The sequence below is a fragment of the Megachile rotundata genome, chromosome 7 (assembly GCF_050947335.1).
Source record: "Megachile rotundata isolate GNS110a chromosome 7, iyMegRotu1, whole genome shotgun sequence".
NCBI classification, from domain to species: domain Eukaryota; kingdom Metazoa; phylum Arthropoda; class Insecta; order Hymenoptera; family Megachilidae; genus Megachile; species Megachile rotundata.
In genome coordinates, this window is record NC_134989.1 from 13,774,385 (window position 1) to 13,800,078 (window position 25,694).

The 25,694-nt window shown below is 41.0% G+C and overlaps 1 protein-coding gene across 1 annotated transcript; it reads left to right on the forward strand.

Moving 5' to 3' along the window:
• Positions 1-212: 212 nt before the first annotated feature.
• Positions 213-13,803, forward strand: Acsf2 (Acyl-CoA synthetase family member 2). Its single transcript, XM_003700747.3, has 8 exons — positions 213-348; positions 416-947; positions 7,266-7,449; positions 8,845-9,054; positions 9,152-9,286; positions 10,446-10,559; positions 11,656-11,892; positions 12,506-13,803. Exons 1-8 carry the CDS (start codon positions 252-254, stop codon positions 12,803-12,805), a joined length of 1,809 nt encoding a protein of 602 aa, XP_003700795.3. The 5' UTR covers positions 213-251; the 3' UTR covers positions 12,806-13,803.
• Positions 13,804-25,694: the final 11,891 nt, after the last annotated feature.

Genomic DNA, 25,694 nt, shown 5'->3' on the forward strand with positions numbered 1-25,694 from the left:
TTGCGCTCTATCTCGAGCTCGCGTTATAGCGTCAGGAGTCGTTCGTCTCCGCTGTTTGTTGTCACAGTCGGTTTCTAGCATGCGTCTGCGATAGTAAACAAAGTCGCTGATAGATGGATTATCGCCGAAGGACACGATTCGAGCGTGACATGTGGGAAGTTCAACGTTACTCGTTGTGAAAAGTGTTTAGTGGTCAGTGTCTCGGCAGTGACCTTACTGTGTGCCTCATCCGAAGTCTCCGAGCCAAAAGTATGCTCCGCTGGTGGTACACGAAAAATCCTCTCTCATCGATCGTAGGCTATCACGTGAGCCGCGTCAATGTGTCTAACGCAGAGCGATTGCTATTCGGTAAGTGAGATAATAGTAGACGATGTTCTATGTGACACGGTTACGTAAACGATTATGAAATGCACAGATCGCTGTCGGGTCGAGAGAAGCGTTTCGTCCCAGCATAAACGTTTCAGTCACGATCAGCGACAAAATGTGGCCCACATGGCCCGAGGGGGTGAGGATCCATTGACACAGGACACCATAGGAATATTACTAGAAAGGGCAGCGGAACGCTGGCCGAATGAAGAGTGCGTGGTGTCAGTTCATCAAAATGTACGTCTCACGTTCTCCGAGTGTTTGCGACGGGCTGATCGTTTGGCAGCCGGGTTAACCAAACTGGGAATGAAACGTGGAGATCGTCTAGGCATATGGGGTCCCAATCACGTCGAATGGTTGTTGAGTATATTTTGCGCTGCCAGAGCAGGCTTCGTAGTCGTCGCCATTAATCCTACATACCAGATGAACGAGATCACGTACTGTTTGCAAAAGGTCGGCGTCAAGGCTGTTATATCGCCGGCCACTTTCAAGATGCAGAACTATCCACAGATGCTGTTGGAGGCTCGCCAAACGTGCCCCACTTTGGAGCACATTATTATCCATTCGGACGATCATGTCACGTAAGGAAAATGATCGACGTTAATTGCGGTCACGTACGAGGTGTTTGGAGAGGGATTTCGGGGTGCGGTGGGGGATTATGAGGTTTGGGAGGGTGGGATTTGGGGATTTGAGGGTTTAGGGATTCGGGGAGTGGGGAATTTAGGGTTTTGGGAATTGGGGAAGTTGGAGATTTGGGGATTTTGGGGATTTGGGAGATGTGAGATTTGGGAGATGCAAGATTAGGGGATTTGAGAATTTGAGGATTTGGGGATTTGGAATTTGGAGAATTTGGAATTTGGGAAATTGGGAATTTGGTGAATTGAGAATTTGGGGAATTAGGAATTTGGGGGATTTGGAATTTGGGGGATTTGGAATTTGGGAAATTGGGAATTTGGGGAATTGAGAATTTGGGGGATTTGGAATTTGGGGGATTTGGAATTTGGGGGATTTGGAATTTGGGGGATTTGGAATTTGAGGATTTGGAGATTTGGGGAATTAGGAATTTGGGGGATTTGGAATTTGGAGGATTTGGAATTTGGGGGATTTGGAATTTGAGGATTTGGAGATTTGGGGAATTGAGAATTTGGGGGATTTGGAATTTGGGGGATTTGGAATTTGGGAATTTGGAATTTGGGAAATTGGAAATTTGGTGAATTGAGAATTTGGGAAATTGGGAATTTGGGGGATTTGGAATTTGAGGATTTGGAGATTTGGGGAATTAGGAATTTGGGGGATTTGGAATTTGGAGGATTTGGAATTTGGGGGATTTGGAATTTGAGGATTTGGAGATTTGGGGAATTGAGAATTTGGGGGATTTGGAATTTGGGGGGTTTGGAATTTGGGGGATTTGGAATTTGGGGAATTTGGAATTTGGGAAATTGGGAATTTGGTGAATTGAGAATTTGGGAAATTGGGAATTTGGGGGATTTGGAATTTGGTGAATTGAGAATTTGGGAAATTGGGAATTTGGAGGATTCGGAATTTGGGGAACTGAGGAATAGAGGAATTAGGGAATTGGGGAATTTGGGTATTTGTGAAAGTTGAACTTCGGAATTGTGCAACTTGTCTATTTAGAAATTTAGAATTCAGGAACTGGAGAACTTCGTTATTTAATAATTTGTGAATTGATAACTAAACAATTTGAGATTTAGTTACGTTAGGTGAAAGTTGAACTTAGGAATTGTACAACTTGTCTATTTAGAAATTTAGAATTCAGGAACTGGAGAACTTGGTTATTTAAAAATTTGCGAATTGATAATTAAACAATTTGAGATTTAAAAGTAAAAATTCAAGGACTTCAAAATTCACAAATACTTGTAACCTCAACAATTTTCAAAAATGACCTCAACAATCCAAAAATCTCAAAACCTCAAACTTTCAAAACTTCATCCACTCAAAAATATTCGAATTCACACATTGCAAAGTTCAACCTCAAAATCGAAAGCAATCATACAAACTCCTTATCAAACTTGCTATCTTCCTAATCAAACTTCCGCACAAAGCAATTTTCCAAAGTCGAAAATTCTTCCTGTCTAGATAAGGCCTAAAATTTTCCACGCGTTATCCACGGTATCTCGCAACAAGTGCACTCGAGCGACTTCCCGCGTTACACATTCGCCTGTGCACGATGTTCGTATCTCTTCGGAATGATATATCCCGGTTTCCTTGGAATTTCGTCTAATTTAAGCGGGAGAATGGACATCGCGCGATAATTCTTGGCGGCATCCGGCAAGTACGGGTCGATAAGGGGACAGGTCGGCGACGTAGCAACGTAAATCCTTCGTCCTTAGGAAACGCGGCCAGGAGCCCTCTTCCAAGTAAATTCGTCGTGGCCGGCCGTTTTGTCGTGATAAGTTGAAGAGGGCGAGGTCGAAACCGGGCGTAGTTTTAATGTATTCCCGCGCTCGCTCGCGGTTCGCTGATTCATGAATATCGCGTGCGAGCATGAACGCGCCAACGATCGACGACGCACAAACTGCATTCGACTTTGTTGCCTTAATTGTTGGCTCCGGCGCGTTTCTTGTCGCAGTCGTGTAAACGATATGCATGCAACGTGACACGCTTTCGTTTATATTTATATGATTGGTCAGATCAGCGATTACGAGATTATGGGTTTCTTAGGTTAGGCAAGGGCTGGGTCAATGCTAATCTCAGATATAAATTAGCTGGGGTCATTGAGGTAAAGGGAACAATTGTGGGCTTTTTTTTGAAGTTTTACGAGTTTAAGTTTCTGGAGTTTAAGATCTGATCTTCTGTCGTAGAAGATAATAAACTTTCTCAGCTTTAGAACTAGTAAAGTCCCAATTTCTTGAAGTACTAAAGTTGGATTTGAGAGTCACAAAGAGTTACGAAAACTTGCAGAGTACAAAGCTTTGAAGTTTGAAGGTTTACAAATTTCTTTGAAGTTTGAAGGTTTTGAGGTTGTTAAGTTTTTATAGTTAAAAGTACTTGAATTTCTAAGTTTGTAAGTTTAAAAAATTCAAAAGACTTTGAAGTTGTAAATTTCTACAGTATACTTTTGATGTCCGAGAAGGTCCTAACCTCCAACATCATGAAATTGTTAGGTTAGGTTAACTTTCAGAGTTTGAAAGTTTCAAATTTTCCATGTCTCAAAGTTTCTAACCTTCTGAACTCTAAAATTCAGAAATGAACTCTAACCTCTAAAGTCCCAAATTCTGTAAACCTTGAAATATCAAAGACTCTAACCTCTACAGTCTTAAATTCTCTAATCCCTAAAGTACCAAAAGACCTAACCTCGATAGTCCCAAATTCTCTAATCCCTAGAATACCAAAAGATCTAACCTCCAAAGGCCCAAATTGTCTTATCCCTAAAATACCAAAAGATCCAACCTCCAAAGGCTCAAATTGTCTAGTCCCTAAAGTACCAAAGTTTCTAACCTCTAAAGTCCCAAATTCTCTAATCCTTGAAATATCAAAGTCTCTAACCTCTAAAGTCCCAAATTTTCTAAACCTTGAAATATCAAAGTCCCTAACCTCTAAAGTCCCAAATTCTCTAATCCCTGAAATACCAAAGTCCCCAATCTCTAAAGTCCCAAATATTCTAATCCCTGAAATATCAAACTCCCTAACCTCTAAAGTCCCAAATTCTCTAATCCCGGAAATACCAAAGCCCCTAACTTCGAAAGTCTCAAATTCTCTAATCCCTGAAATACCAAAGCCCCTAACCTTTAAAGTCCCAAGTTCTCTAATTCCTAAAGTACCAAAGTCCCCAACCTCGAAAGTCTCAAATTCTCTAATCCCTAAAATACCAAAGTCCCCAATCTCTAAAGTCCCAAATTCTCTAATCCCTGAAATACCAAAGTCCCCAATCTCTAAAGTCCCAAATATTCTAATCCCTAAAATATCAAACTCTCTAACAAAAGAAGTAACTCCCATAAAGTCCCAAATTCCCAAACTTGAAAAATCTAACACCACTCACCTAAAGTCCCAACCTTAAAATTTTCCACCGCAAAAAGTAACAGATGCTCCGTCTATTGATTTCCTTTCATCCAAACTTTATATACATCCCATTTGAAAGCTGTCAAAACCGTTCACCAAAAAGCTCCGATCAACAAAATTCAATAGTGACTTTACAAAGACAATACATCGATATTCCAGAAACCTTGCGTCAGTTATGAAAGTTATATTCTAGGTCTTCAGACGAAACGACCTAACGTTTACGAGCTCGAGATGAAAATGTTCCTCTCTCTCTCTTTCAACATTCTGCGCAGTTAATCTCTTTTATGGGGATCTCAAAGCGATGTGACAAATAGTTACGACTGAATTTCGTAATATTGCAGCTATCGATTTACATATTCTCGTTGAAGAGACTATTCAGTGAATGTTGAAACAAAAAGGGGGATAAGTGAGGTTAGAATAGGCTAGGTAATAGAATAATGATAAATGGGACTAGATGTTGGAGACTAGACTACTTATGTCATCAGTGTACGAGTCTTATTTTGTTTTGTGGTTTTATAGAGCATGTGTGGTAAACGTATGTGGTAACTGTATTTTTATATCAAGATACTCTTACATTGCCAAACTCTTATGTTTATATACACTTGTATATTTATGTCTCCAAGTTCTATGACTGGATTTCTGAACCCACATATCTGGTGACCTTCATATCTCTACATCCACATATCCCTACATCCCATATGCTCATATCTACATATACGTACATTCTCATACATACTTCATGTACCATATATACAATCACTTTGCCATATACCTACATCCCTGTCCATTAAGCTACCTCTAATCGTCATACCCCTACGTCCTCAAATCCCTACATACATATACTTACGTCCTCATACCCCACATATCCATATTTCTACATCGACATATACCTACATCCCCACATTTTTAAGTGCATTACTCTACATTGCTATATTTCTATGTCCTCAAGTCTCTATGGCGCCATATCTCTGCGTTCCTGTATCCCTACGTCCTCATATCTCTACGTCCCAGTATTTCTACGTCCTCAAATTCCTATATTGCCATATTCCTACCTTCTCAAATTCCTACGTCCCCAAATCCCAACGTCTCCAAATCCCAACGTCCCTAAATCACCACGTCCCCAAATTCCTACGTCCCCAAATTCCTACGTCCCCATATCTCTACTTCCCCAAATCTCCACGTCCCCAAATCACCACGTCCCCAAATTCCCACGTTCCCAAATCATCACGTCTCCAAATCACCACGTCCCCAAATCCTTACGTCCCCAAATCCCTACGTCCCCAAATTCCTACGTCACCAAATCCCAACGTCCCTAAATCACCACGTCCCCAAATTCCTACGTCCCCATATCTCTACTTCCCCAAATCCCCACGTCCCCAAATCACCACGTCCCCAAATTCCCACATTCCCAAATCACCACGTCTCCAAATCACCACGTCCTCAAATCCCTACGTCCCCAAATTCCTACGTCCCCAAATCCCCACGTCCCCAAATCACCATGTCCCCAAATTCCCACATTCCCAAATCATCACGTCTCCAAATCCCAACGTCCCCAAATTCCTACGTCCCCATATCTCTACGTCCCCAAATCCCTACATCCCCAAATCCCTACATTCCCAAATTCCCACGTCCCCCAATTCCTACGTCCCCATATCTCTACGTCCCCAAATCCCTACATCCCCAAATCCCTACATTCCCAAATTCCAATGTCCCCAAATCCCTACCTCCCCAAATCCCTACCTTCCTAAATCTCCACGTCCTCCAAATCCCTCCACCCCCAAATCCCTACGTCCCCAAATCCCTACATCTCCAAATCTAGAACCCTTGACCTCCCAACCCTTACCACCTCTAGCTCTCAATTGCATAAAACTACAAATCACAAATATTACTCATCAATTTTAACGTTTCATTAAGAGAGATTACAGTTCCAAAAGCGCTGCGTCAGATCTATAAGTCGAAGGTTAAGGAGGGGTTATCCGAAGACCAGCGGGTCAGTTGATCGTTTAACGCGCCCATTCGCGTCCGGTCAATTTATTTTCAACCCAGGTCTCGTAACTTTCAAACTTTTGCCCGATCATCGAGCCGATTTGATTAATAATCTTCTGCCCGCTGAAGGAATCCCCGATTCGCAATTAGGTTAATGGTCAGCCGCCGCTCCTCGCATGCGACTTGATTTCGCGGCTGACGTGTACATTGATACACGAAAGTGTTCTGTTACCAGATGGAACAGATACGTATTACACGATACCAATAATAGGTACGGAGATAAAATGTGTAAATGCGATCGAAATCGAGATACGCTTACGGTAAAGCTTCATTTATAGCGAGAACGATGTGGATAACTGGGGCATTTGTATAATAGGGGATTTTCACTGATTATGCCCTGTACTAATGATTTCTTGTTCGAATAATGGGGGCTCGTGTTCCGGTAAGTGGATTCGAACATGAAATTGGATTATTTGATTTCATAGTTTATACGAATAGTATATAATGCGAAACGATATGCAATAGTTCGAATAACAAAAGGATCGTGGTACGAATATTGGATTTTATTATATTTCGATACGCAAGATTATGTATTATAGCTTTTACATTTGTGACTTCACTTTGTATATTTTCATATTTTTAATCTGGTATACTTCTGACTTTATGAGTTTACTTTTTTGCAAAATCTGGGTTTCTCGAACTTTCATATTCTTAACCTTTCAAATCTTTATATTCTCAGCCCTTCAAATCTTCATATTCCCAATCCTTCAAATCTTCAGCCTTTCAAATATTCCATTTTTTCGACATTTCCCTTTATTTTTATATTTTCGGTCCAAAAAATATTCAAGCTACCAAATCAAAAAATCCGAAACTTGCAAATTTGGATTTTGCAGAGGAACCCATCGTTTCAAAGACGTGGAGAACCTCGCATCGAGGATCGAGGTGGAAAGGGTCGCAGGGCAGCAGAACGAGATATCCTGTCGTGAAGGTACCAATATACAATTCACGTCGGGAACCACCGGCAAACCGAAGGCTGCGTTGCTATCGCACTGGGCTCTCGTGAATAACGCCAGACAGGTAAGATCTTATCGTACCAATCAAATCCATATGTCTTTTATCACGATCCAATCGATCTATCAAACTGTTTCATGTTCGAAGCCCATAAAAATATTAAAACTCAATCATTCGTTTTTATATTGGATCTTTCAAACTGCGGATAACTATAATACTTGAAACTATTTATTTCTGGATCTTCGTATCGAACGTAAATAATGATATCTTTGTTTGTGGATAATTATAGGATTTCGGTATAATTTTTTCGATAGTGAGATTCCATGTGTATATCATAATATGGGTAGATTTTTTTATTTTCATATTTTGTGATTAGTAGACTTCTCGAGGTTTTAATTAGTATATAATTCTCTAGACTAGATTCTTATGTATTATAATTTAGTGTTTAGTATGTGCTCCCATATTGATTGCAAGATTGCTATGTCGTTAGATTGCATATGTTCTGATTACGGTATCATTAGGTAGCATTAGATGGGTAGATCTTTCATCTCTAGATTACTGAATCTTTAGATCAGTGTAATAGTCACATCTCCTCTGAGTAGTATTCTTGAATCCACATGTGTGGCGATCTCCATATCCATACGTTCACATATCCCTACATCCACATATCTCTACGTCCACATATCCCTACATCCACATATCCCTACATCCACATATTCCTACATCCACATATCTCTACATCCACATATCTCTATATCCACATATCTCTACATCCACATATTCCTTTATCCACATATCACTACATCCACATATCCCTACATCCACATATTCCTATATCCACATATCCTCACATCCACATATCCTCACATCCACATATCTTCACATCCACATATCCTCACATCCACATATTTTCACATCCACATATCCTCACATCCACATATCCTCCAATCCACATATCCTCCAATCCATATGTCACTACATCCACATATCCTCACATCCACATATCTTCACATCTATATATCCTCACATCCACATATCCTCACATCCACATATCCTCACATCCACATATCCTCACATCCACATATCCTCACATCCACATATTGTCACATCTACATATCCTCACATCCACATATTTCTACATCCACATATCCTCACATCCATATATTCCTACATCCACACCTCTACATCGCCCTATTCCTACATCCACATATTTCTACATCCACATATCCCTGCATTCACATACGCCTATATCCACACATCTCTACATCTCCAAATCCCTACGTCTCCAAATCCCTTCCTCACATCTCTACATCCCCCATTCCCAAATCCCCAAATCCCAAATGACCATCCAAAACACTCCAACACCAAAACCACCAAGTGTCCTACCATCCATTAATCCCACCATCCAAATATACTCTCCAGCAAACAACCAGTTACTCACAAAGCCTTCTCATGTTCCAGGCAGCGAAAAGATCGCAGTTCGAGGTGGGACACAAAGCTTGCTTAAGTGTACCGTTCTTCCACGCGTTCGGCATAATTAAAGGTGTGCTATCCTCGTTGAACGCCGGCATCACTCTCGTTCTGCCAGCGCCATCGTTCAATCCCGTGAAATCCTTAGATGCGATCGTCGGAGAGAAATGCAACGTCGTTTACGGTACGCCGACAATGTGGGTAAGGAAAAAAAACGGCGATTTGAGGACGTCGTACGAGAGGAGAATAAAATTCTCATTCGTTCGTGCAAATAAAGAATCGTTGACGTTTACGATAGATCAATATTCTGGACGTTCATCAACGGCTACAACCACCGCCGATAACTCTGTTTTGTGGCGTCACCGGAGGCTCACCCGCGTCCCCGGAACTCTTCCGGAAAATAAGGGAGTGCTTTCATTTCGACAATATAAAGGTAACGATGATCGCTCGAAACTCCTTTCGAGTTTGCGATTCCGTTCGAGATTCGTTTCGGACTTTATTCGAATTCGAACACCAACTTTCCAGCTCGTCACTTACACCTTGAAGACTCTGCCATATATCAAACGGCAGTCGAACGTAGTATTACGTTTGAATGCCCCGAAAAAGTTCCACACGGTTATAATCTAATCTCGCTGTATACAAAATATCGATTCTTAAGTACGAATTTGCATAGTGAAGGTAAATCGATAGTTTGAATTACAGTTCTTACAACTAGCGATTACTTATCACTTACTGCGCAGAAGATTATTACGTTGCATATTCGTTTCTGAAAATCGATATCTCAAGCAGGGAAATTCGAATGAAACGGAGAACCTGCAGAGTAGTCTCGTTATATGGCACTGTATAGTAAAATCTACATTTCCCAACTTGTGTTTACTAAACATGATATTTATAAAACCTTTTCAGTCAGACGTCTTTCCAAGCTGCAACTTCAAAACTTAATAATTAAAAACTCAAAGAAATTTTTTTACAAAAATTCATATGTATCATACGCGTAACGTGGTAAGAGTTGAAAAATGTTTATATTAAATCATTAAATCGTAGCGTCCCGCAAAATGGCCATATAGCGAGACTCCAAGTAATTCGAAACTCCCGTCAGAATAAAACAGAACAACAGGAATGCAGTTCGAAAGTGTAGATTGAAATCTCTTAACGACCCGTCGATCGATTTCTTCTCGTCTCTTAATTACCAATCCCGACGTAAATGCAACGTACGCAGCTACGAAGAACGGCGTGTCAAGGTGATCGCGTTGGCGGCGCCACGATCTCGACTTTTACGATTAACAGAACATAATACGGTATTCGAGTTAGCGGTAATTTTTCAAGTTTACGCGGTTTTCGTAGTCTGAAATCGAGGGTCGTCGACACGACGTGCTCGTACTTAATTCGTCCCGACATAACGCGTCGCGTTCCACCACGTTATCTATGCACATATCTCTTACGGCAAGCTCCTCGGTTCGTATGCATAAATACGATTCCGCGAGGAGAAATATCGCTTCTTGGCCGCGATCAATAACGTTCTCTTTCGCGAAATCGGGTCCCGAGCTTTCCTAGCTTCGTCCTAAAACGACCAATCGCGTGATGCTTGACAGACGATATACGGCTTGACGGAGACGGCGGCGGTGATCTTTCAATCTTTGCCGAACGAGGACCACCATTTGACGGAGAACACGGTCGGTCACCTGGCGAATCATGTGGAAGCGCTGGTAAATAACTGAATTATGCTGTTGGCGTGACTAAGACCAGGTGGAGAAAAAATATTTAAATTTGGGAAATTAGGGATTTTTGGAGATGTTTGAGAAGGTAGGAATTTGGGGATTTTTGGAGATATTTGAAGTTGTAGGAATTTGAGGGTTTTTGGAGATATTTGAGAATGTAGGAATTTGAGGGTTTTTGGAGTTATTTGAGAATGTAGGAATTTGGGAAATTAGGGATTTTTGGAGATATTTGAAGTTGTAGGAAATTACGGAAATTTGGGAAATTAGGGATTTTTGGAGATATTTGAAGTTGTAGGAATTTGGGGGTTTTTGGAACTATTTGAGAATGTAGGAATTTGGGAAATTAGGGATTTTTGGAGACATTTGAAGTTGTAGGAATTTGAGGGTTTTTGGAACTATTTGAGAATGTAGGAATTTGGGAAATTAGGGATTTTTGGAGATATTTGAAGTTGTAGGAAATTACGGAAATTTGGGAAATTAGGGATTTTTGGAGATATTTGAAGTTGTAGGGATTTGAGGGTTTTTGGAGTTATTTGAGAATGTAGGAATTTGGGAAATTAGGGATTTTTGGAGATATTTGAAGTTGTAGGAAATTACGGAAATTTGGGAAATTAGGGATTTTTGGAGATATTTGAAGTTGTAGGAAATTAGGGAAATTTGGGAAATTAGGGATTTTTGGAGATATTTGAAGTTGTAGGAATTTGAGAGTTTTTGGAATTATTTGAGAATGTAGGAATTTGGAGATTTTTGGAGATATTTGAGAATGTAAGAATTTGGAGATATTGGAACATAGGAAATGAGGAACCTGAGAATGAGCACATTTGCAAAATTTCATAAATCTACTTAATCTACAGAATTTATAAAATGTGAACAATTCAGCAAAATTCCCTAATTTCTCAGCATACCCCCCTCATATCGTTATTTCCCTTAAAGAATACACTACTCTATTATCTTCTACAATATTCTTCTCTACATCATTTTTCCTAGAGTTCACCTGGTCCATCTTATAAAAGAATTCTAGTCACGTCAACGATCATACACTCATAATTATCAGATCATACTTTCATGTATGCTTGTCAAAAAGGTTGTAGATGAGAATGGTACACCAGTGCCGATGGGTTCTCCAGGAGAGCTCTGGATCCGCGGCTACTGCAACATGAACGAATACTGGGGAGACGAGAAGAACACTCGAAAAACATTGACCGAAGATGGTTGGCTGAAAACGGGAGATCAGTTCATACTGAGATCGGACGGATATGGACAGATAATCGGGAGATTGAAGGATATGCTGATAAGAGGTGGAGAGAACATCTTCCCGAAGGTATAAGAATTGGCTTTATGATACATTTCTAGGTTTCTGGATTTTTGTATTATTTGGTGTGTAGGTTGTTAGATTTGTCGATGACTAGATCGCTAGATTTGTGGATTAGATTTCTAGATGCCATAGATAGGTAACTTTCAGATAGGTACCTTCAAAATTTCTGGGTATCTAGTTTCTAGTTTCTACATATCTAGTTTCAAGGTTTCTTAGATTTCTATATTTTTCGATTTCTAGGTATTCAGATTTGTATATTTCTAGATTCCTACTTAGATCTATATTCCCAAATTCCACTCTGCTATTCCTAAATTTCCACATCTCAATTCTCTACATCCACAAACTCACCAGGTCTCTCTAATCCCAAATTTGTAAATCTCCATATCCCCAAATCCTATAATTTCAGCTCATCCTATTCCCTATATCCATGTCCACTCTTTCAAAACATATCCCCACATCTTCCAATCTCCACACCTCTAAATTCCAGCACTCCATCCTCCTATACTCAGCTCTCCTCCTCCAGCTCTCCACATCCTCAGAACTCTACATCCACAAATCTCTATATAGATCTCTATATCTCGAATGATTTGTCATCCTGTAAATCCTGTAAATGTTGCAGGAGGTCGAGGACTTATTGATGACGCACCCGCTGGTGGTCGAGGCGCAAGTTATAAGCGCCTACGACAAAGTCTACGGCGAAGAGATATGCGCCTGCGTGCGCCTAAAAGAAGGCGCGAGTCTCACCAGGGAACAATTGAAGGACTACTGCAAAGGACGTATCGCGCCCTTCAAAATACCCCGTTACGTGGAGTTCGTCGGCGAATACCCAAAAACAGCCAGCGGGAAAGTGATGAAATACGTTCTGAAACAAAATATGGAGCGGGCCGGGGTGATTCCTGCGACCCCGACTTCCGCTTAAAACTAGTGGGAACGATAAGTCGCTTTATTCGTGGACAGATAATTAATACAATTACGCAAACGTTTGCGAGCGATATGGCGACATGTGCTACTTCAGGTTTTCTTCTTGATACCGTTATCGTATGGTAGAAGACAAAATGGCGGACAATGGCGTACTGTCTGCTTGTGACAGATGTCGCCACGTGTCCGGACGTTGCGGTTGCTCGGCAACGTAGGAAACTGTTCCTAAATAGATTATTAAACTTTGCGTTCATTTCGATTTGTACAAACACGTTTATACGATGATATAAAATGTTTTCTGAGGATTAAATATAAGTTTGTTTCTGAGGATTCCGTAGACCAAAAGTAACGCGATAGGACGCCTTGTTCGGATTCGCGTTTTCCAAAGACGGCACGTGTCAGCCGTGTTTTTACGAAAACGTGCCTACCAACTGTCGCCGCGAAAAACGTCGATCGGTGATCGATGACATCGCCAGGAAGCGAAGGATAATGACGTGCCAGAAAGGATGGAAGCCGTGGAACGCGAGGATGGAACCGGTAAAGTGGGCATCGAGGAGAGGAAAGGAAGAAAGAAGCCATCGAAAACCGTGGATTCGAGAGGGGCACGTGTTTCAGGTGGCGTCTAATTGAGGATGGATGCTTCGGGCGACGAGTCGTCGCTTCTTCAAGACTGGAAGACCTGGAAGAGGCGTGCATTACCGCGGCAGATGGTGGTCGTGATTGCAGCTGCTCCGCACACGAACACCTGCCGTTTTCTCCGCCGTCTATCGAGATGGACGAAATCACTGTCCAGCCTCCTCCACCTTTCTCCGTTTCTTTGTCCTTTGTACTCTGGAAATCTTGCAATTTTCGATATTTGTTACTACATGGAATATACATTTTTTACAATTTCATTCTTTAAGGAAATTCAGTGGAGGACTTTGTTTCTTTCATCTTGAAAAACACTGCAATTGACTTCAATTTTTTTGTACTGATGGAATAAAGATTTTTTGAGATGCATGATTCGATATTTGTAACTCGATGAAATAATTTTTTAAGACGCGATTTGATTCTTTAAGGAAGTTATCAGTGGATGAGGGCCTTTGTTTCTTTCATTTTTAAAGACATTGCAGTTGACTTCAATTTTTGCGAAATGATGGAGTGAAGATTTTTTGAGATGCATGATTTGGTTCTTTAAAGATGTTGAATATTAAGATCATTGAATGAGAGACATATGAAACATCTTTGTTGGCCTTCTTCTTTCACCTTGAAAATAAAAAGCACTGCAATTGACTTCAATTTTTATCAAACGATAGAATAAAGATTTTTTGAGATGCATTTGATTTTTCAAAGACGTAGAACATTAAATTCAATGTATTATCTTTTACCCCAAAGATAAAAAGCATTGTTATTGATTTTATTTTTTTACAATGATAGAATAAATATTTTTAACGAAACACGATTTAATTTTTCAAAGACGTTGACTATTAAGACTATTGTAAGAGGGATGCATCATATATAATTGTTAACCTTCTTCTTTTACCCCAAAGATAAAAAGCATCGTTATTGATTTTATTTTTGTACAATGATAGAATAAATATTTTTAATAAAACACGATTTAATTTTTCGAAGACGTTGACTATTAAGACTATTGTAAGAGAATAAAGATTTTTTAAGCTGCACGAGTGAATTTATTTTTCAAGATGACAAACATAGAAGCGAGCAGACATTTTGTACATTCTGCGTCATCAAGTCTAATGATAAATATAGCAGAGTTAGTTTGCATATGAATTTATGTAAATGTGGATGTGTAAATTTTCCATTGAACTTTTCGATCTCGTCTTCCTCGTCCTTGGAGTCTGACAATGAAAGGACTATTGTGAACGATCGTACACGTATGCAATATACATACGATATACATATGTATATAGTGAATATTTCAGGGTTCTGAATACTTATTGGCAATACTGAGATATTGACAATATTATGTTGACATTACGTGAAATCCTAAAATACTGAGAATGTAACATCGTCTTAGGCCTCCATTTTAAGTTCTATACTCTTTCTTTAAATTGCATAACTTATATATTTCTGATTAACTCGATAATCAACCCAACTTTAACTGACCTAACTCAATGTGATTTTAACACAAGTACATATTTCAGGAAGATCGATTAGGAGGCTACTTCAGACGTTCCATACAAATCCGCATATGGAGGTGACCTAATTACGTGTTTGTAAATTTTTAACAATTATAATGGCTCCACTTGACACGTTAACTGCGTGACTAGCTCTGATCCTCATCAGTGCACTTTTTGTTTTAGACCTACTTTCGCATTCAGTTTGTGATTTAGGAGTATAAGCGCCTACTGCCATTTCGTATGCAGATGCAGGGATCAAAGCAAGCGTGGAATCAGAAGGGACGTAGGTGTAACTGAGATTTAGGGGCGACAGGAACCTAGGAGTAGTAGGGACCGATCTAATAGAGATTCTATAAGTTTGAAAGTTGTCTGAGGATAAGAGTGTGGAATTTAGATTTGTATGTTTAGGTAAGCATCTGGAGATCTAGGAATATTTGCAGCTATCTAGAGATACAGATATCTAGGAATATTATATTTAGAGGTCCAGGTATATGCAGCTCTTCAATTGCGGTAACACATCTACCTATAGTATAGCACATACGTACATACATATACTATATGTGTATAGTAAAAATATAGAAATCAACGGATATCAAGAATTTAGCAGTGTACAGGAAGATTGAAATCTGAGCATGCATTAAATAATATTTCAACCATCCTCGACGTATGCAATCGTAAAAATACCCGTCCAAATGTCAAAATAAACGAAGCAGTTAAAATCAGAGCCGTTGCGTTTCCGTCGAAAAGATACAGATGGGAATAGACATTAGATATCGATCGGCGTTCTCCAAGGCTTTGGCCGACGAAAACGCGTATCCCGGATTCTCTCTCGAGAATCGTTGCTTCTCGAGCGAAAGTGATTTCTGCCACGTCGCACAGCGCCGAAACGTTTTCGAACATGGTCCTAGCGCGACAAGGAGAAAGCGAGGGAAGGGAAAAAAGGCAAGAAATAAAGAACAGAGAACCATCTCTGTAGAGATGGTTCGAGGTCGTCTCAGGAGCGGAGGAATTAATTTTGGCGAGCGGCCAGAATGTATACGAGCACGGGACACGAAACACGGGGCGGGAACGAAGGGATGATACTGGCAGCGGAGTAAATTCGGCTCAGAGAGACAGATTCGGCGCGGAAAATTGTACGCGAAAATTGGTGGCATCGTGCTACGGGCCCGACAGCTTAGATAGACGACTATGACCACCAGATTTCTATGACCCACGAAAGGACCTAACGAGCTGTCAAATATCACCATCATCGAGAATCTGTTCCACGATCCTCGATAAACGTCGCTCCACCGCCGCGACGTCTGTTCCTTTGTTAGCCGCTCGTCTTTACAGAATTTCGATTGACTAGACAGACCGCAAGAAGGATATTAGACTACCGTCGTATGTAACATTTATGCATGTGATAATCCAGTTTGCACAAGCACTTGAAGACAGTTCATTAATGGCTGTAGATCATATTTTAATGTGATGAGAATTTCAGCAGTAATTGCATGCATGGCACTATTTTTGTAAATTCAATTTTTTGTCAATTCTTGTACTTTTACTGTACTTGTTTAACTTATAAATATATAAGGTACAATTTTCTGCAAATATTATACTCTGTAATTCTTGTGTATCTTGTTTTTGATTTATTATACAGGGTGCTGCAAAGATAGCGGTACAGGCAGCCATGTTTATTTTCAAAAAAGCAATTAATTTTTCTCAATTTTTGTACTTTTATTAAATTTGTTTATCTTGTAAATATATAAAGTGCAATTCCCTACAGATATTATACTCTATAAATTTTGTATATCTTGTTTTTGATTTATTACACAAGGTGCTACTTAGATAGCGCCACAGACAGCCATGTTTATTTTTAAAAAAGCAATTAATTTCTGTCAAATTTTGCACTTTTATTAAACTTGTTTATCTTGTAAATATATAAAGTGCAATTCCCTACAGATATTATACTCTATAATTTTTGTATATCTTGTTTTTGGTTCATTATACAGACTGCTACAAAGTTAGCGATACAGGTAGCCATGTTTATTTTAAAAAATCAATTAATTTCTGTCAATTTTTGTACTTTTATTATACTTGTTTATTTTATAAATATATAAGATATAATTCCCTGTAAATATTATACTCTATAATTTTTGTATATCTTGTTTTTGATTTGTTATACAGGGTGCTACAAAGTTAGGGGTACAGACAGCCATGTTTATTTTTAAAGAATCAATTAATTTATCTCAATTTTTGCACTGTTATTAAACTTGTTTGTCTTGTAAATATATAAAGTGCAATTCCCTACAGATATTATACTCTATAATTTTTGTATATCTTGTTTTTGATTTATTATACAGGGTGCTACATAGATAGCGGTACAGGCAGCCATGTCTATTTTCAAAAAATCAATTAATTTCTCTCAATTTTTGTACATTTATTATACTTCTTTATTTTACACATATAATAAGGTATAATTCCCTGTAAATATATACGATATAATTCTTGTATATCTTGATTTTCGTTTACTATACAGACTGCTACAAAAATGGCGGTACAGACAGTCAGATGAAGAGCCTTATTTCATGCATAATAATCTTATTACAGTATATGAAAAGCATAATAACATGTTTTAGTTCTCTAGAAAAAATGAAATACCGAATCATAGTAAAGATTATTAATATTTAATGTTTTACAAAATCCAACAGCTCAATACTTATAAAATAAACATGCTATTAATACCGTTGAAAAATACAATATTTCTTTCATCTCTTGACCACTTGCATCCGACATGAATCTAAAACCTCATTTCCGTGCGGTTGACGTTAACGAATTGTTAATTTTACATCAAATAAAAGTCCTTCTCTTTCTCACGAGACTTAACAGAAGCAATTACCCTATGTTTCACGTAAATTCCCGTTTCAATAATTACGAGACTGCATTTAAATATCGAATATGTCGATAGACACATCGTTACACGATTTATCGGTGATCATTACGGTGATTTACTTGTAATACGTCCGATCGGAATAGCTCGTTATCAGAACTTGTACGTGACGTCTATCCGATGTGCATTTTCGATCCCGCCATCTTGCCGAAAAACGGCGCATAATCGATTCGTCGTTTGCCGGCGCTCCGTTTCCGTCGAAGGTTGACGACGCGGCGAACAATAAAGAGGCGAAACGGGAAGATAAAGAATTGAAAGGTAAAGGACAGGTGGCGTGATCGGGGCGGGAGAATAATAGCAGAAATTCCAGAGCAATAGGCGGAGAATGGCGGTAAATTAAATACGGCAGCCCCCGGGGGTGGTTCGTTTAATCGCTTAATCGAGACTTCAGAATGCTCGGCGAAAAGCTCAGGTTCGCTGCGCGCTCGCGTACGAGCTTTTGCTTCGTCTCGATGAAAGCTCTCGAAAGGGTCGGCAATTACTTAAAAACGAAGTTGCTGCGCCACCGTCGCCGTCGTTTTCTTTCTCCGTTCCTCGGTTTCTTCCTTCCAGCCCGGATACTCTTTTCCGCAGCTTTTACGCGGTTTTTCGCCATATCCGCGATCCGAAGGTGGTCCGACGCGGATGGACCCTCTCTATCCCGAATAACGACAGCAATATCCAAATAGTAAAACGAATGGCAGCCAACTGGAGGGTACGGCAAACACTCGAACAGTGGCTGGATCGATGAAAAGGTACGCGAATCGCGGCAACCGACGTAATAAAAGAGTCCGACCGCGTAAACGTAATCCACCTCCTTCCCTCTGTACCTCCCCTCGCCGCCGTTGTCGTTTCGCTGAATTCTTCGCCCGGATTTCGAAAGTCTACCGATGCAGCTGTCCGAAATTTCAACCGTAATCCTGTTCGACCACAACTTTTCCTTACCAATCGAGTCACGCTCCGGTATTTTGCAAGGTGTACCGGTCATTAACGCTCGTGTGGGTTGCTGAAATACTTCTAGTTATAGACTTCACTGTCCTGTGTAGAAATTATTTTCTAGAGGAAAACTCATTGACAGTTTTATTGGGTTTTTGCCTGAGTAAACGAAACTGCGCTTCTGCTATTAAGAGTCTGACGAAATTTTATGTAAAAGTTTTGTGAAGTTATATTCGTTTGAAGCTTTAACGAGTGTATAGAAATGTCATACAGTTTATACAGTTTTTTAGGTTAGTTTGTACAACGTTTTCATATTGAAAATATTAGTGAAAGGTTTGTGTCATTATTTATGACGTATGTCTATTTTGTGATATTAGTTTCATGTTATTAAATAATGCAGCATTGCAGCCATTTTGTGTTCTGTATTCTTACAGTAAAATGATATTATAATTAACTAAGGAAAGAAATTTTTTTAAGAATATAAAAGTACGCATGCTAACTGCCAAGCTAATGTAACCTAACACTACGCTGTTAAAAGTGCAGAATTGCCTTAAAAGTCCTGACACCTAAATCCTGAAAGTCTTGCATTCTTAAAAGTCTTGAGAGTCTTAAAATCTTAAAAGTCCAGAAAATCTTACAAGTCTTCGTGAAAGAAGCTCGAAAGCGAGAGCCACAAAAGTAATAGAAATCTATGATTCCAAAGGCCGAAGTTTTGAAAAAACGTTCTTCGGAAAGCATAAAACAGTGGAAAATCTCGAGTCATCTGCAGTTTAGCCATCCTTCAGATCCTGCTCGAAATAAAATTCAGAGTGACCGAAAGTTCAAGTGCAGGAGAATTCCTTTGAAAGTTGGCGAAAGCAATTTGAACTATCCATAACTAATTCCGGGTATAAAAACGGCGACGAAAGTGCGAGCGTTAAACGCAAGAAAAGGTTGATGTTTCTCGAGCAGAAGGAAGTAAGAGAATCAGTCGTCGCCAGTAGTCTCGACGTCGTTGTTCATCCTTCCACGACGTTCCAGCTTCCGGGAGGACGAAGAGAATGTAGCGGAGTGTCGTGGAGAGGAGAGAAAGCGATGAGTAATAAGAAGGAAGGTTGGCGAGGACGGAAGAATATTTCGTCCCGGTCGCGGGGCGACACGTAGACCCACGTAGAACGCGTAGACACGTAGTGTTCGTCGGAATCGAGGTTACGCGGCTGCGAGCGGTCGATATTCTTATTCCGACTCTGCGATCGCAAACGGGACGTCCACCTTTCGACTGGTCTCGCGACATCGATCGAAAAGTCGCGTCCAGACGCCTTCGTTGGTCGATAAATAATTACCTGCTATTCGGGTCATGTAACGCTCGTTCCTCTATGAAAACGATCATCGTGACAAAAGCTTGTTACCCGCTGAAAAGACTCGACCGCCATTTCCAATCGCTTGTACCGCGGTAAAAGAAAAGAAAATGGGCGCCGCGTCATCATGCTGGATGCCACGCGGTTTTAGAGAAATGTGCAGTTTGTGCAGCCGAGTGATGCGCGTTTTGTTCTCTGATAAACGAGACCACTTGTTCTTGCTAACCATTTCGCCAAAATTGATCAACTTTGGTAGCATAATCCAGGTATATTCTACATATGCTATAACATATGGTAAGAGTTGTACAAGTGGTGATATAAGTTCGTCTTGGGATGACAATTAGTCAAGACAATACTACTATACATGCATAACAATATTATCATAAATACATAACAATATCACCATACATGCATAACAATATTACCATACATGTATAAGAGCCTAGGTATATTCTACATATGCTATAACATATGGAAAGAGTTGATTGTACAAGTGGTGATCTAAGTTCATCTTAGGATGACAATTAGTCAAGACAATACTACTATACATGCATAACGATATTATCTGTATGCATAACAATATCACCATACATGCATAACAATATTACCATACATGTATAAGAGCCTAGGTATATTCTACATATGCTATAACATATGGAAAGAGTTGATTGTACAAGTGGTGATCTAAGTTCGTCTTGGGATGACAATTGGTCAAGACAATACTACTCTACATGCATAACAATATTACCATAAATACATAATAATATCACCATACATGCATAACAATATTACCACACATGTATAAGAGCCTAGGTATATTCTACATATGCTATAACATATGGAAAGAGTTGATTGTACAAGTGGTGATCTAAGTTCGTCTTGGGATGACAATTGGTCAAGACAATACTACTCTACATACATAACAATATTATCATAAATACATAACAATATAACCATACATGCATAACAATATTACCATACATGTATAAGAGCCTAAGTATATTCTACATATGCTATAACATATGGAAAGAGTTGATTGTACAAGTGGTGATCTAAGTTCATCTTGGGATGACAATTAGTCAAAACAATACTACTATACATACATAACGACATTACCATAAATACATAACAATATCACCATACATGCATAACAATATTACCATACATATAATAATAAATTTCAAAATAGACAGTTTTTGTCCCGAGTCTTCTTAATGGAATCCCTTCATTTCCAGTCCCATTATCCCTCATACTAGCAAACAAAAAAAAATTATTTGTTTACTTAACACGCTGAAAATAGAGAAAACGCGAAAGTGTCTGTTTTTCCAGCGAAACGATCGTCGCGAAGGACGAGTACAAAGACGACCATCTGGAATCGCTGCCGCGCAACGAATCACGGTTGCCCGTGCTTACCCGTGGCAAAAAAGTCCCTGAAAGAAGCTTAATGGAGCGGCAGAACGATCCGTGGACGAGGAGCAGCTCGGCTCGCGAGTTTTTCCTCGCTTCTCGAATCGTAAGGCCGTTCGCGTACACAGCTCTACGGAAATCCCGCGAGGGGTCCAAGATTATCGCGTTCCCATAAAACGGCCGAGCATTCCCTTGGCCGTGGAAACGCCGGAAACGGGGACAAAAGGCGAACGACGGAATCATCGTCGTGAATTTCGAGAGAAACGACGGAGATGACGAATCCTTATTTCCGCTCGTACGCTCTCTAACTACGGGAATGTCGGTGCCCCGAGAGCCACGCCATGACACGTTTTTCTCCGGCCATATTACGAAACGTTCGAATGTTTCGAACCGAAAAACGTTCGCTGGCAACGTTCGATTCGATATCGTCCATCTGGGTTTTTCCTACGTGTCCGTTCGAACGAAATCGAAATAATCCGACGTTGTATAACGATAAGGATAAAACCGTTTTTCCATCCGTGCGCCTCTGTGAGCTATGGGGAAAATGGCGGCATTACAGGAAGGGGATGCGTCACTCTATTTATTAATATTTAAGTTTGGGATTTAAGTACGTGGGAATTTGGGAATGTTGGGATTCGAGGTGGAATTTGGGGATTTAGGAAATTGCGATTTTATTTACGAGTCTGAAAATTTAAGAATAGAAGATTTGAAAATTCATGAATTTGATTATTTAGGATTTGCAGATCTGTAACTTTATAAAATATAAAGAGTGTCCCAGATTTGAGAATATAAGAGCGTGAAATATAAAAACGAATGTTTCATCCCTTAAAGTCTGAGAGAAATTAGGTAAGCACCCACCTGCAGCAAGTGTCCTTATTAAAAAACGCGTGCGTTGCCGAGGAGTGTACAAGAGGGTAAGAGGCGATATGTCGGTCGTCGGGTTTGGAGACCGAAAACCATGGCGTTTTCCGTCCACGTAATCGATTTACGAGGAGTCATTCGTCCCCGACGTTTTTCTCCGTTTGTCGGGGCAAACGTCGTCGTCGAGCGGGTACGAAAGCGAGGTGGAAGCGTGCCGGTCGGTTTGGACCGAGGGACCGTGTCCCCCAACCTCGATTTCGCTCACCCTACTGCCACTCTTTCCATCTCCATTTTCCTTTGTCGCTGCGTTTTCTCGTGGTTGCACCTCACCCTCTTTTTTGCCATACGCCCTGCGAACGGCCGCCAGAGAATTCTCTCTTCTCGTATCGATCGAACATAACGCGGGGAAGTCCCACGATTTAACTCTATTTAATGGCGATACATTGTTTAGTATCGTTGCGGAGCCTGTGCGCGCGCCTAATACGATTCATGCAATCGTCTTCCCCTATCTTGTTTGCCCTAACTCTACGATCGTCTCACTTTTGCATTTCATCGCCCACCCTCTTCGACACCCTTTTTATTCACCGACCATTATTCGAATGCATACATTTTTATTTTACCGCTCCTTGCGTCATCGTTCCTTTCATTCCAGATCTTTAGATACCCCTGCAATTATTAGTACCTTTAGTAGGTCTGTACAGGTCTATAGAGGTCGTTTATTATATTTAAATCATTTATCTCTCTGGAGAGTGTATACATCTAGTTCATTTATAACTCTGAAAAGTATATTTGTATATCTTTCATATACTTGTAAAATGCACCTTATAATATAACATGTACATATAATATACACCTTACATGTATATCTTACATAATATTCTAAAGTCGTTCGTGTCGCTGGCTTATATAATGAGATCATCTGTATCGTGCATATCAGAATATTCTAAAATTGATGTCAACTTAGATTTCTATGATTGCAAAATTTTATATTACAAAATTTTTAAATTTTTATTCCTAAATTCGTACATCTTATTTCTCTATTTCTATACATACCCCTATACCGCTATATCTTTACATCTATACATGCACATATTTATGTATGTATGTATTCCTATAGCTGAATATCTCTATACTCCCGTACTTCTATATTATATCCCTATACCCACGTATCTTTACGCCTTTATATCTTTATACCGTACATGTATACCCACGTCCCCATATTCGATTCTTGTCATCACGACCAACTACCATTTTCGACAGCACACGTTATTTTTCCATCCTTCCGTGAAGGGAAGCTATTTTTTTCGGAGGTTCGTATTTGCAAAAACGTAGGTCTGGAATTAATAAAGCCTTTCGGCGGGAGTTCCGTGCGGATTTTTTCTATCAATTTCTCGGCTTCGTTCCATATTTGAGCGTATTGTGCTCCGCGAACAATAACTCATCTCGATATTGCTGGCCTGGCTCTCGCATCCGGCGTGCCCTCTCTCTTTTCACCCGTCGGTACTCGTGCCCTCTCCGTCGCTCGTTTGCCCGCTGTCTTCGTTCGCTTTTCCACTCTCGCCTCTTCGCCGACCTCCCTTTCCTGTCTGCGCATCGATAAAGTCACCGACAGTCGCGATTTTACGACTCGCGACGGAACTTTGCCTATTAAAGCGTGGCTCGTTAACCTCGCGACGCGGCCAGACGCTCCCTCGAAGCGTCCCGACTGCGTCTCCTGCTGTGCGTCCCCCATCGACCATCTTCGAGGATGATGACCGCGAGTGTGACAAGGTTGCGTCACTGTTCGTGTCAATGTCAGTTCACCTAAGACTAAAAACAAAGCGTCCAGCGTCCATGCTTGTCCAAAGCATGATCGATACCACCGTGCGTGTGCGATAAGTTGGCACGCAACTAATTGCATTCGCACCACTTTCGTTCGTCAACTTACCAGACACGGCATAAAACGCTCGCAGTTTCTAGTCCACTCGATGCGTACCTCTCTAGTCCACTTAACTACTTGCTAAGTACCGTGCGTGTCTGATAAGTCGATGGAGGTAATATGCATTCAATTGAAGTTAACTTACTAAACACGGTACAAACGTTCGCAGGACGCAGTACGCTAACTACCTGTCCCACAAAGTACTGCGAGTGTTTAGAGTTGGCGAGCGAACCAGTTGGATACGTACGTCAACCAACCAGGCTTACAGTACTTAGCGGGACTGTTAACACTTCTGCAGAGGAAGAGCAAGCGGATCCCGCGCAAGAAGCAGGCGGATTAAAAATGGACTCGTGCCGGCAGAACCCTGACCACGGAGCAACCGAAAGTCCTCCACATGTCCGGTTTCATATTCATCGGGGTAGCGCCGCTTTAAAAGGTGGGCCACGGATTCGTTGCGTTTACGTTTGCGTGGCACGTGGGTGCACTCGAGGAAAACTCTCGGCGGAACGGTAAGCTGGAACGAGAAGCCGGTTAATGAAGGATGGAAGGGCCGGCTGGGCTGTGTTTGAGAAGCACTAGTCCGGTCTCCCGAGAGTGGTCGGTCTTCTCCTGGATATCCGAAGGGCAGGGAGGGCGGGTTACGCCGCTGGTACACGGTCCGGGTACGGCTGGCCACTTCCCAAGGGAACTCGTTTCAGCTCCGTCTCTGGCGCACAGGGGCCACAGCGCTCGCGTAAAAGCGCGTTCGCGAGAGTGAGAAACCGGGTTATATGCAGATACATGCTCGTTCTTCCCGGCCTTTCTTCGACGATAGTCCGCGTACCCTCTCCCTCGCGCTCGTTCCCACTTAGCCAGGCCCCATTCCCTGTCTCCGCTTCTTTCCTCGCGTCTGAAACGCTCAACGATACCCTCAGGTACGAAATGGCAATCGCTCTGGGCTCTCTTTCTCTCTCGTCGCGCTCTTCTACCCCCGACACAAGAGCCTGCTTCGTCCCTTTGTTCGTCAACGTTCCGCAAGCTTCTCGCAAATCAACGCAGCTTCTTATGTTCTCCGCACCTCGTCCCTCGGCCCCGCACCCGACAGCATTATTTACATCAGCCGCGCGTTCCCGTTTCCTTTGACGGCGAGTAGACAACACCGGATAAAGACGACGACACCCCGCCTACTAGTAATCCAGCGTTATTCCCAATCGACCGAAGGTATCGCCAGAGAATACGCCGGCGAGTTACGATCCGGAAAAAGGCGAACGTTAAGGGAACATCGGTGCCTCCTCGTATTTTCCATCGGCTAAATCCTACCCGGCTAGCCTCGACCGGCTCGCGAGAACTGGATTACCCGGGGATATCTTTTGGAACGATACTCCGGGACGCTTTAGTCTCCCGAATACAACTCTTTTCGGACT

Coding starts and splice junctions, on each gene's coding strand:
- Acsf2 (XM_003700747.3), top strand. CDS start 252: ATGCTCCGCTGGTGGTACACGAAAAATCCTCTCTCATCGATCGTAGGC. Junction 349..415: donor CGCAGAGCGATTGCTATTCG/GTAAGTGAGATA, acceptor TGAAATGCACAG/ATCGCTGTCGGGTCGAGAGA. Junction 9,287..10,445: donor TTCATTTCGACAATATAAAG/GTAACGATGATC, acceptor GATGCTTGACAG/ACGATATACGGCTTGACGGA.